The 11,969-nt window shown below is 40.7% G+C and overlaps 2 protein-coding genes across 10 annotated transcripts in view; one reads left to right on the top strand and one right to left on the bottom strand.

The window, feature by feature from the left end:
* Nucleotides 1-410: 410 nt before the first annotated feature.
* Nucleotides 411-6,503, bottom strand: LSM6 (LSM6 homolog, U6 small nuclear RNA and mRNA degradation associated). Of its 3 annotated transcripts, none has more exons than XM_086889391.1 (4): nucleotides 6,385-6,503; nucleotides 5,071-5,183; nucleotides 2,188-2,301; nucleotides 411-683 (listed from the first exon to the last, which is right to left on the bottom strand). In XM_086889391.1, exons 2-4 carry the CDS (start codon nucleotides 5,162-5,164, stop codon nucleotides 649-651), a joined length of 243 nt encoding a protein of 80 aa, XP_086745517.1. In that variant the 5' UTR covers nucleotides 5,165-5,183; nucleotides 6,385-6,503; the 3' UTR covers nucleotides 411-648. The 3 variants fall into 3 exon arrangements, with proteins under 3 accessions (XP_086745517.1, XP_023782054.1, XP_023782055.1); XM_023926286.2 differs by lacking the exon at nucleotides 6,385-6,503 and adding an exon at nucleotides 6,116-6,191; XM_023926287.2 differs by lacking the exon at nucleotides 6,385-6,503 and adding an exon at nucleotides 5,723-6,132.
* ZNF827 (zinc finger protein 827) overlaps nucleotides 6,212-11,969 on the top strand; it is a 154,941-nt gene continuing 149,183 nt past the window's right edge. For all 7 annotated transcript variants that reach the window (XM_086889335.1, XM_086889333.1, XM_086889329.1 and 4 more), the window contains exon 1: nucleotides 6,212-6,790. The gene's annotated coding sequence lies outside the window, so the exon portion shown is untranslated. The remainder of the gene's footprint in view (nucleotides 6,791-11,969) is intronic.

Raw genomic sequence — 11,969 nt, 5'->3', positions numbered from 1 at the left:
TGACATACCAACTGAGAGCTCTTCACCTCTGACTGACTTCCTCAGCTGGCACAGAGCTTTCTTTTCACCCTTAAGGCTTTTCTTCCATTTGATTCAATTCTTTCCCCACCCTTAACTATTGAAGTGTCACTATTACATCCCTTGATTCAATCCACAAGTCAAGATTTTTTGGACAGCTGAACTTTTTAGCCGATGACTCTTACTAGACTGGCATTTAAAGCTGACCCTGTGTTTTCCACAAGGGACAGGTCATTGTCACCAAACCATCAGCATTTCCCTTCCCACCATCAGTTAAACTATTGTTTTGCCATCAATACAAGGCTCTGATTTGCAATTACTCCATGCTTGCTTACCTTCCAATCAGTATTTTTGTTAACTGTTAGCATAATTAAATCAGCTGTTGATTCAAATTAGTCTTGCAGCACTATCACATGCTTCTCTTTTATTTTTTTTTTCTGTACAATTGAACAAAGCAATGCTTTGAAACAAAAGCATTCAGGCAGTTTACACTCACGTTTACATTTATTTAAAAAAAAATACTTAAACACTTGTGTATTTCACCTGTGGATTTTGAACTACAAATCAAATAAGGGCTCATTACTTCAAAGAGGTTCACAAGTACAAAAAAACAGCCTCCTTCTGGCACCTTCACATCCTCCTCTTCTGGGTGCTTATGTACAACACTGTGAAAAACAGAAAGCAGCACAAAGAAGAGGGCCTTGGTAAATAACATGCAGAAGCCTTTTTATTTAAAACATCTTATTTCCATGGCATATAAATTGACACTGTAATAGATCCCACTCAGCATGAACAAAGCCAGGCAACCTTTAAGTCCAAGTTTCAAAAAATGCCATTAGCTCTAAACATTATGTATTACTTTGGTTCAGTATTTATTTTATTCATAGCCCACCTATGCTCCAGCAGGATGAACAGAGCAGGAACAAAGGCAGTGCCCTGCAGTATTACTGAGGGGAGTATGAGAGAGCTCCTCAGCAGCAGAATTACAGGTGTCAGACATTAATGCTGTGATCTATCAATAAAAGCTGGAAATCCCAAGCACTTAAGGCAAAGCTGGTGATTAGTTATGAAGGAACAGACATCTTCCTCCTGCTTGGCTGATGATATTCCCATAACAGATCCAGTCACAATATAAAATGATACTGTGCTCCTAAACCTGCCACATGTCTTCATTTCTCTGTTCAGCCTGTTCTTGAGCCTTCTGCCTCTCACCCACTTATTTTAACTTTCATAACAGATTATTTCCTTAATTAATTCTCCAGCTGTAGTGTCACTCCAGTTCTTAGTGTAACAGTCCGAATGCCTTGCAAAAAGCAAGGGTTGGCCTCATTTCAAAGATTATTTCTCCACCCAAAATGCTCTTTTACACTGGTGCCACATTCTCTTAGACTCTTTTTCTAACACAGGATTCGGTCCTTGTGCCTTTTTATTCCATCCCTCCTTGCTGAGCTCCATTTTATTCCCAAGCAACTTAGTCAAACTCTGCTTCATTTACCTCCTCTACAAATCTCTTCACATCTGACTTGTGAACCTTTTCTATTTTTAGATACTCTTCTCCCTGGCATGTCCTGCTATTACAGCCTGATACCACAGAGTCATTTCAGGAGCCTGGGATTGTCCTTGAAGTGTGCTAAAATCCACCTACTGCACTTGGATATTCAAAGGCTCGATACTAAAGCATGAGTGATTTTTTTGACTGGTGGTAAAATCTTTACTCAGAAGATGAAAATAGCCTCCAGGACTAAGGATAAGCATTCATTCAGTCCCAGAAAACCGCTTCACCAGAAAATATTTGTGTCACTGTAATATCTGCACTGTAGCATAGATTTATGCAAGCAGCTTGCCTAAAAAACACAAACTCTTATGGTGCAGAGGCCATCTAAGCAAGCAGTAAGTGCAAAAGAGTAAGCCTGTCAAACAGTAGAAAATAAGCTCCAAGAAGGCTAGAAAAGAGCATGCTTCTCTAAATGAACTTCAAAGGAAAAAAAGACCACAGGAACGCAGGAAAGTACAGACCCTGGAAACTGTAAAAAGCAAATATTGTATAGAATTCCAAGAAAGAATGTTAGTTTTAGGCTTATAGATAGCTTGCTTACACCTCAGCCACCCCTCAAATTCAGAATATCAAAACACAATTTTCTAACGTGCAGTAACAGGAGTGGGAATTACCATTATTTCCTCGGATAAATGCGTCCCCGTACTTGTTCTTTAACTGTCCATTTACATATTCCTCAGTCTGCTCCAGAGCTATATTCATATATCCATCCAGGCAAGCCAGGACACCTGTAAACAATGGCAGTTTAAAAGGGAATCAGCTTGAACTTATTTTAAAATAAACAAAAATGCATTGTGTTTGAACAGTACAGGAAAAAACCCCGCCCTCTATCCATCTAGCAAACTAAAAACCCAAGCACGGACATACATCTTCAAATAATTCAGCTGGGAGAAAGGAATCCCAAGCACTCTAGTAGCAATGATATCAGTTGGTGTAAGAGTTGTGGGAGTAAAAAAAAAAAATAAAAAATGAGTTATTAAGACATTATTTCAAAAGATGGACAATTTCCACTTTGAAAGTTTAAGCTGTCCCTTCTCACTTGTGTTTTAAGCACACACCAAAAAAACACCCATGACATTAAGTGTAACTGGATAACGTAAGGACAAAGCTATGTAAACAGAGTTACCAACAAAACTTGTGAAGGATATAGCTGAAAAACAACCCTTTTAGTACAGGACAGCGTACACAGATTTGTCTTCATGCTTACAGAGCCAGAAGAACACTGGCTGCAAGTCTCTATTTTGATGTCAACAAAATTCTACATAATTTTCAAAAAAGGTCACTGAAATCTTCCCACAAAAATAAAATTACACTGTTTTGATAATGCAAGTAATGAAAAAAAAATCTGTCATTTGTAATATCAGATGATTTTTTGGATCAGAAAAATATGCATTTTAGTAGCACATGGGTATTACAGTTTTTTATAAGTTGTTTTATCCTTCTCTTGCATGTCAGTTTTCCTGTTTTCATCCTTGCACAGAGAGCACTACCTAAATATTTTTTTTCCTCTGAAAAACACCTACCTATTTACCTAGCAGTGAAACCTGAAGTATAGTATATTGGCTGTACTTAGGAAGAGGGAGAAAACTCAGGATACATTCTCATTTTTCAGAACTGTTACTGAGCTACATCTCAGTAGGCCATAAATGCAGTATTTTCAAACTCTTGTTCCTAGAGTGCATGCATGGTTGTTTCATTCTCTTCCTCCTTTTCTTTGTGTTTACTCTTACACCATTAATGGCAGCAAATATTATCACTGCCCATCCTGGCTAGCGATTTATCTGCTTTATCTGTATATAGAGATGTTTTAATACACATATCTCTATGTACCCATAGAAACCATACATTAATGTATCCCTGATCATTTCCCAAGGCTTCCTGCCTCAGACATTTGCAGCACTCGGCAATGGTTCAAGACATTTCAGTTACACATCAACACTTGCAGGAGGCCACGTTGGTACATCTGCAACAACAGCCTGAGATGCTGTTTTGTAAATGTTTGGCTTTTACAAATGCTGGTCACATTTCTGCAGAAAACAAAGTAAGTGCATATGTTTCAAACAAAAACACTACCCGGATTTTCTGTCACAAGATCAAGAGTGCAAGGAAGTAAGGAAGGGAAAGCAGGGGGAAATCCAGTGACAAATCAGGGTGTTCAAGGAACTCTTGTTCAATTAATGTGGTGTCTGACCGTAGGCACATGAAACTAGCTTTGCTGAAGGAAAGGTTGAGTAGTTCATCTATAGCATTTACAAATGGATCTTACCAAGGGAAAGGCAGCAGTGGTCTCAAAAAGTGGGCAAACCCCAAATCTGGTTTGGCCCTGCCTTCCTTGTACCCCCCTCAGGTTAATGATGACTTGCTTTAATTGACTTCAGTGAGTTCTCTATATTCTCCTGCCCTGAAGAATTTACAGAGAGGCAGAGAACCTTTTAAGCCTCCAACCCCACCTGGAGTGCTCAGACAACATGGTTCTCAAAGAAATGAGAGACTACAAATTTTGTCAGCTGAGCAACACTGAAGAGAAACAGGAAGAGATAAGAAGGCAGTGCTTGCTCTCTCAGTGAACAGTAACAATTTAAAACTGTCACAGCACAAACACAAACAAGTCTCCCCTCCACCCTCACAAGTGCCAAGCTAAGCCACTTGAAGTAAACCTCTCTGTGGAAGGGATCTGTTGCAGAACAATAATGTTTAAGTCATTACAGAATAAAATTTCTTAACTGAGCACAACAAAAGATACATGATTAGTTTTGATTGAGTTTGGATACTAGTAAAAAAAAATTGTCAGGTTGATACTGTTATCTTAATGGGAGCAGGACCAGGACTTCACTGCACAGAGAAGTTTAATTTACTGGTTAAAAAAAAAAAATCTATAATCCTATACACATGAAGGTATACTGACAGACTGAAGAAATCAGGAATAAAACTGATGGGCTGTGCTAAAATGAAGCTGGCAAAAGCTACACTAAACTTTTTCCTCTATCTCTGTGAGTCTCGATCCAACACACATCTAGGCAGTTGTTTAACCAAGAATGTCAAGAATGCTTTCATCCCTCATGTAAGAATTCTGACTGACAGCACAGTTTACTCTGAAGCTTTCCTGGACCAAGATCTATATTACATCTAATTAGAGAACAGAAAGGTGAGTCTAGTTCCAACAAGGGGTGCTTCTGGCCATTTCAGGAGTTGTAATTCCAGACAATCTTTCCAAGTATCAGTTTAGAAACTCAGAATCATCCAGTTTAACCACCTGTGACAAAGGACACTAATGATTTACATCAGTAATTTTAATCTCTAAATCCACTGTTGTTACCCCTCTTTTTATCACTTTCTCCAGAGTTGATTTTCTATTTTTACTGTCACCATTCTGAGATCTCTATTCTCGTACTCCATGATTGTGGATCACACCATTTTTCTTCTCAAAATCAATGCATCCATTCCAGCCTCCTCAATGAATCACTTTACTCACTGTGAGAGACAGATGGAGAACTTACCTCGATAATCAACTCCAGAATTTAATTTTACAACAACTGGCCTTCCAATAATTTGTTTTAGGAAGTCACTGGGGGTTTGCTTCCGTAGACTCATCTTGATCTTCTCTGGTAACCTGAAAAGTGAAAACATTAGGATAAGAGACATGCTTCCACATAGTTTTAAATACTGCACAGATAGGCAGACCCCTGATTTGTAATACATTCAGTAGAAGAAATACTGAATGAAATTAAAGCAAAACTTTAAGGGTTGAGGTGGGAAGACAGAGCTCATATAGCTATCGCATTAAACTTTCCTTTTGGCATTTTTATTACTTCTGAAAGCGTTAATAAGAATCCTTGTTTGCCATACTATGCAACTTTTAAATTTCAACATTGCCGAAGGCATCATCATCCCTGAAATCTTTTGCTAAAACAGTTTTAGAGGACTAAGTCATAAATAGGTGTTTCATGTCTTCAGGTGCGGAGGGAGCAGTCCATCCATGCTCTATACACGGAAGTATGTGCGGGAACAGCAAGAATAGTTTTGCTATCAGCTCACAAACAGAAGTATGAATTTAAAAGCATGCCTTCAGATAATAAAACAGACTAAGTTAAGGCTTGTAATTAGATTACAGAGAAAAGATGCTGTGATTTAAAAACGCAGCAGGCGCACCCAGTTTGGAGCAGGACCCCCTCTCAGTATTCGCTTGACTTCTGCTCTAAAGCCGCTTTGTTCTGCGTTTTAAGCCAAAGGCAGAAATCCCCCGCACGGTGCCGACTTCAGGCCGCTGCTTCCGGGGGCAAATCGCAATGGCCAATTCCAGCCGTGAATCCAGGGATCCTCACTGTTCCCCTATCAACACCCACCGCCACCAGCGCTGCTGGCGCCCCAGGGCTGTGTCCCTTTCCCGGACCACACACGCGTTTGGAGCAGCTCCCCCCGTGTGGAACGATCGCGTTCCAGCCCGGCCCCAGCGCCCTGAGGGAGGTCGCGGCCGCAGCCCGCGGCTCCATGGCGAACCACACGGGGAGCACACGCATGGCCCCGGGCCGGCCCCGCACTCACCGCCCGCCGCCGCTCCCGGCGCTTCCCGCGCCCCTTCCCGGCGCTCCCCGCCCGCCGCGGCCCCGCCCCGCTACGGCGGCCGGGCGGGCCAGCCCGCGCAGGGCTCGGAGCGCGGAGCGGGCCCCGCCTGCCCAGGGGCTCTGGGGAGCCTCGCCCGACCCCTGAGGCCTCGCGGGGGATGAACCCCGCACCTTCACGGAGATGCGGGGGTTTTTATGTCTTGCTTAGAATTCCACACAAAATAATACCCCATCGGAGAGAAATCTTACAGGAAAAAGATATCTTGTGGAAAAAAAGCCCCACAGGATCAGTTAAATTGGGAAAGGCCTCAGAGGTCATCGAATCCAAGGCCGATTAGCCAACAGCACCCTGTCAGCCAGAGCGTGGCACTGAGGGCCGCGCCCAGCCTTCCCTTAAACACCTGCAGGGGTGGTGACTCCGCCACCTCCCCGAAAAGCCCAGTCAATATCGAATCACGCTTTCTGCGAAGGAATTCCTCCTAATGTCCAACACGGTCCAGCACATTATTGTATTCTACTCTGATAAGACCCTGTTAATTCCCAAATGATCTTGTTCTCATCAGAGGCACAGTGAGCACCTCACAGGCGTCGGGTCCAGGACCAGACAGGAAAGTGCTGGACGTCATTTCACAGAGGAATCAGTGAACATAGAAACGTAAGAGTTTTTTGTTTGGTTGGTTTTTTTTTAAAGTCACCTGGGAATAACATGGCACAAGAAGAAACTGAGTTCACCTTCTACTCTCTACTTCTCGCCATCATCTCACTTGTTTTGCCTCCTTTCCCACAGCTATCTCCTGATGGTTGGAAAATACTTTTTTTTTTTTTTTTTCTTTTAGGATTTAGTACTGTGACAAGAGTTAATCATCTGTGAAAGCTTCTGGACTGTTTTGTTTTGTTGGGTTTTTTTATCTGTCCATTACTGATGTAGTATCTTGCCAAACCTCTCAATTCTCATCATACAAAGAAAACGTACCATGGCTTTTCAGAACACAGTTTTGTGTTCTCGCTTCTTTCTAAAGTTGTTTATCTTCTCTTTTTGAACACATGTCCAGTAACATTTTTTTCTCCAATGCTTAGACTAAAAGGCTTTTAAGAGGCAAGAGCTGCAAACTCAACCTTATTCACCTGCCTGTCCCAGAGTTCAAGCACAGACATGGACAGGGAAGTTTGGCCACACTATGCTTGTGTTTCCAGGCAACCGTCATGTTAATCAGGAGCATCCAACTGTGCTTGATTATATCTAGTATTTGAAGCAGAAAAGGAACATAAAATAGTTACTCCAGGGAACAGACTTGCAAAGTTTTATTTGGCTGCCTGGCTTCAGTGAGTAATGCTTTGATAAGGGATTATTCCTGTTTTCATTGTTATCAATCTCCAGTATAAAGATTGGGCAAATAAAACTTTCATGTCTGGCCTGGTAAATTTGCATGGCAATTTTGCAAATCCAACCAAAGGGACACTTTGTTTTGTGAGCCTTCCACTTTTTTTTCTTTCTTAGGAGTTTTCCTCCAGAGCTTGCTTTTTTTTTTTTTCTGAGCCATCAGAAAATGATAAGCTGTTTCACCTTCTGCTCAATAGGCTGCTTTGTAGCTAGCTGAGGCTTATACTTAATTACAGTTTAGATATGTGTGGATACTTTGATTGTCTGCTGTCAGTCAACAAAATCCTTGTACTTTTCTGCTTCACAGCCTGTGAACCTCACAAGCACTTCAGATTTGAATCATGGGCATTGAGATTGGCAAATTCTGTATCCTTTGCTTCCTTCTTTGACAGTTTGAGACCAAATCATGAATTCAAATATTGGGTAATTTTCCTTGGTTTGCCAGAGATCTCAAAGCAGTCTCATGTGCTGTTCCTATAGGTTAATTAGCCTTAAATGGACTCCTTAAGGATTTCAGATCTCCAATTTGGAAAATTCAGATGTCATTGGCTAATGATTATCTTTTGTTTGTCCTCTAGACGAAAAAGTATTTTGTTCTAAAATGTTGCATACCTGGCTCTCAGTAGGTTGTTTTAAATACTGCATTGCTTTATCCTTTCCTAGTGTACCATGCTTTCTCAGCTGCATAACTCATGGAAATCAGTGAGATGCTGCCCTTGCGTTTTAATCAAGATGAACTTGAGAGGTGAACATTGTAAGTGATAGAAATTATTTATAATTTGGTAATAAAAGTTTATGTCTAGCACTCCAAATTTCACACATCTGCTATGTGCTGGCCTTGAGATACAGAACAATTGCACTTGCCTTTACATTTGGCCTCAGATGAAAGGTTATAAATTACAATGATAGAGTTCGTAGTCGTTTCTAGCTCACAAAATTTCCATATTAACATCTTCACCTCAAACATAAATGGTTACAGAGTTACAAAGAAAAGAGTTGTGTTGGCCTTTGTCAACTGAACTTTAAGATGGAAGTCTGTGGATCATGTACTATTGATAACTCTTAAACATAAAGCATCACAGAATACGTGTTCAGAGGACCTAATTAAAACTTTACAGTTAACTTTAAAAATGGAATGGGATTTCATTCTCTCTGTCTCTCTCCTACCAATGCAATAAAACCCACTTCAAAGTTAGAAAGGTTTTTCTCTCCCAGCTACTTGAAATAAAAGCATTTTCAGAGTGAGATGGCTGGAGAACACAGAATGGGTCAGAAGGAGTGACCAATTTCTCCTTTTCCTGTGAATTGCACATCGTTTTTGTAAGTTAAGTGCAGATGAACAACAACCCAGATGACAAAAGAATGTCTGTGGCACATTTTGCATTCAGCCTGAACAATCCCCAGCTACACTCAGTAGATGAACAAAAGCCACAATCTTTAAACAGTCCTCACCTGAAACTTGTCTCAGAGAGGACAAATCGATTCTGGCCCAAATCACAGCATATCACATGATTCTAACAATTAACTTTGGTGCCTTCTTAGGTTAGAAAAAAAGGAAAAAAAACTTTTTTTAAAATTATGGCATGAAGTAAGAGGCCAAGATCAAGTTCTAAACCCAGGGGAACGTTTCTTGTTCAGAGTTGCTGAGAATGGGGAGGAAGAAGGAGGTATCAGCCTCCATGAAATAGTATTGAGGTGGAGAAGCTCTGCAATTCAGGATTAGCACTGCTATTGCAGGCTTTCCTGAGGGCCCTGAAGTAAACATGATACTGCATTTCTGGGGTTTGAGAGGTGGGAGGCAAAATTCTGCTCTCACTGAAGCCAGCAGAAATTTTGCTAATTACTGCTCTGTTACTTAGTATGCCTCTTTAAGTTACTGAAAATACACCTGAGGTCTCAAAACCGTCCTTCTGAGGCTATGTTCTTTCACTGTAATTTGTGCTTCCTAGAACTGTCTTCTTCTGATGTTCTGAGTGTAAGAAATAGGACATTAAGGGTGCATGAAGAAGCAAAAGAAAGGAAGTATTGGGACCTTCCTCCTTTTCCTCCTCTGCAGACTTCCTGGTGGACAAGGAACTGTCAGCAATTCTTGCAGGGAGCTGGAGAGAATAATGTAAGAGCTCAGCCTGAGGTTTTCTCTCTGTCTCCTACACTTTCAGTTCCATAAAAAAGAAAGGAAGATCCTCAGAAGTTTTCAGAGTTCACTTAACCCCCTCCAAGTTCTAGTACACTGATTTCCTTCCATGTTCTCAATTTAAAAGTTAATGTATTTTTGAATGGAATGTTGCTCAAAAAAGTATTTGGTTTGTGCTACAGATTTTCGATAGAAGAGCCTAACAAATTTCTGTTGTCTTCAACTTCTTACACTGTGCTCACCACCTTGGGATGTTCATCTCCTCCTATATAGCTTAAGTGGCATGATAACCTTTTGTTAAATGTTTGTCTCTCCTACTTTTTGTCCAGTTAAAATGTAGTGTGACAGATCATGTCAGGTTTGTGTTTTCTATTAAGTAAAGGCCGGAAGCCCCACTTGATTCCTTTTTGCACCGCTTAGCTAGATTTTTTTCTAAAATATGATGGAGCCTTTTGTGCTTAGACTCTATAGAATATTTACATCAGGGTAAAGACACATTCTATATTTTTTGCTTGTGGAGTATCAATTCCAGGTGACATTTCAATGTAAGCTTTCCCACATCCAGTTCGATGAAGCTGATTCTGTAGTACAGGTTGAAAACTCTGGTATCAAGTTTAAGCACAGACACGAGTTGAAGTGGTTGCTTTAAACTAAACTGACCTGCTGGTACAAAACATCTGCAAAGCTGATTCCCAGCTCCCTAGAAATGCTTCTGATGCAGACTTGGGGATATGAAGTAAACATGAGTCAGATTTGTAGAATGGTAATAGCAATACATACCTTGTCCTGAATTTCAGTGAAAAAGGAAGGTTAAAGCGTGTTCAGCCACCTTAAGCATTTAGAATAATAGGGATCATGTTACCAGCACCATTTACTAACAAGAGAGCTCAATTTCTTTAGAAATAAAATGCAATTTAATGTCAATGTTAGGCCACTCCTAGAGCATTTGTGAGCTGGTATTTTCCAATAGGCCTAAATTTTTGTCTGTTGACTGAAAAGTCATTATTTCATGAAGGGAACAATTCTTTTGTAATGTGACAACAAAAAGGGGTAAAACCAAAAAAGGAACACTGGAAGGCTGTATCTATGTGAAATAAACTGTTTTGCTAGGATAGAACAATAGTATAAAGTTCCATATTATGTCAAAAGTTAATTTTTCACATCATACAACCCTCCTGTCTTTTTAACTCTAATATAAATTCAATGGATACACTAGTGAAAATAAAGATTCTATCTATAAATATAGATCTGTCAATCTTGTGTGACTGCCTGTGGCTCAATCCCCGGGGCCTGCAGTTTCAGAGGTAGTATAACCTCAAACACAATGTTCAGATCTGATTCCCTGGTGTTCACACATGCCAGAAAATATTCCTCTATACTTTAGTCTTATCTGCTTTTATAAGAAAAAATATATTCCTGGAAAAATTACATAAAACCTATTGAAGGTTAGGTACTAACTCTTCCAGATCTGAAATAACAGGTTTGGAAGAATGTTATCTTCTAGGAGAGGGGAATGATGCAGGGCAACTGACTCACTCTTCCACAGTCTGGTTCACGCCTTTCAGGCAAAACTGCCATCTGTGCCATCAGTGCAGCTCCACCACTCCCAGGAATTGTAGGAGCTTTAGGGCAAAAAACAACACCCATCTTTTCTCACTCACCTGATCCTGCCTGGAAAATTGAGAGGGCAGAAGCATAAAGTGCCTGTAGCCATCCAGACCACCTGGCATTAGAAATCTCACCCTTGCTGCTGCTGCTGCTGGACCTGCATGGATGTTGGAAACAGAGAAGAACGCTCCAAAAGCACTCAGCGTAGACAGGGTTTGTTATGGAACTGCAAAGGTTCAAAAGCCTCTTCTGAGCAGAAGACAGATGATACAGAAGCCTGATTAGTACTTGCAGGCTTTTGTGGACAAGAAGGTGTTGGCAACATTGCTGTAAAACGGGTTATAAATCCTTATGACTTGGATCATTAAAAACTACAGCTCTCATTACTTCTCAGAGAAAGGTGAAGAAACACAGTGCATTCACATGCTTTTCTTTGGTTCTGGTTTCATTTTGCTTCCATCTCCATTGACTGGCACATGTTCTTGGTTTCCTCCATGACATGTGCAATCCTCTGGTCTTGCCTCATCAGACCATGTCCCAACTGTGTCACCTCTTCAGCTACTGCATTTTTCCCACGCATTCACCTTTCTTTCTTTTCCTTTTTCTGTTTTTATTTTGTTGGGTTTTTTCCCCCCATGGCTTTCATCTGTGTGCTTGTCTACTTGGGACTGACATTACCAATTGATTTCACATAATGCACACAGGACAGCC

The sequence above is a fragment of the Cyanistes caeruleus genome, chromosome 5, assembly GCF_971803275.1.
Source record: "Cyanistes caeruleus chromosome 5, bCyaCae1.hap1.1, whole genome shotgun sequence".
Lineage (NCBI taxonomy): Eukaryota > Metazoa > Chordata > Aves > Passeriformes > Paridae > Cyanistes > Cyanistes caeruleus.
The sequence above is the reverse complement of the archived record's forward strand: the minus strand, read 5'-3'. Positions and strand labels throughout refer to the sequence as shown.

Excerpts from the sequence above, each read along its gene's own strand:
- LSM6 (XM_086889391.1), bottom strand. The coding sequence starts at position 5,164 with ATGAGTCTACGGAAGCAAACCCCCAGTGACTTCCTAAAACAAATTATT. Across the intron at positions 2,302-5,070 it reads TTCTGGAGTTGATTATCGAG|GTGTCCTGGCTTGCCTGGAT; the intron begins GTAAGTTCTCCA and ends CATTGTTTACAG. Across the intron at positions 684-2,187 it reads ATTTATCCGAGGAAATAATG|TGTTGTACATAAGCACCCAG; the intron begins GTAATTCCCACT and ends TGTTTTTCACAG.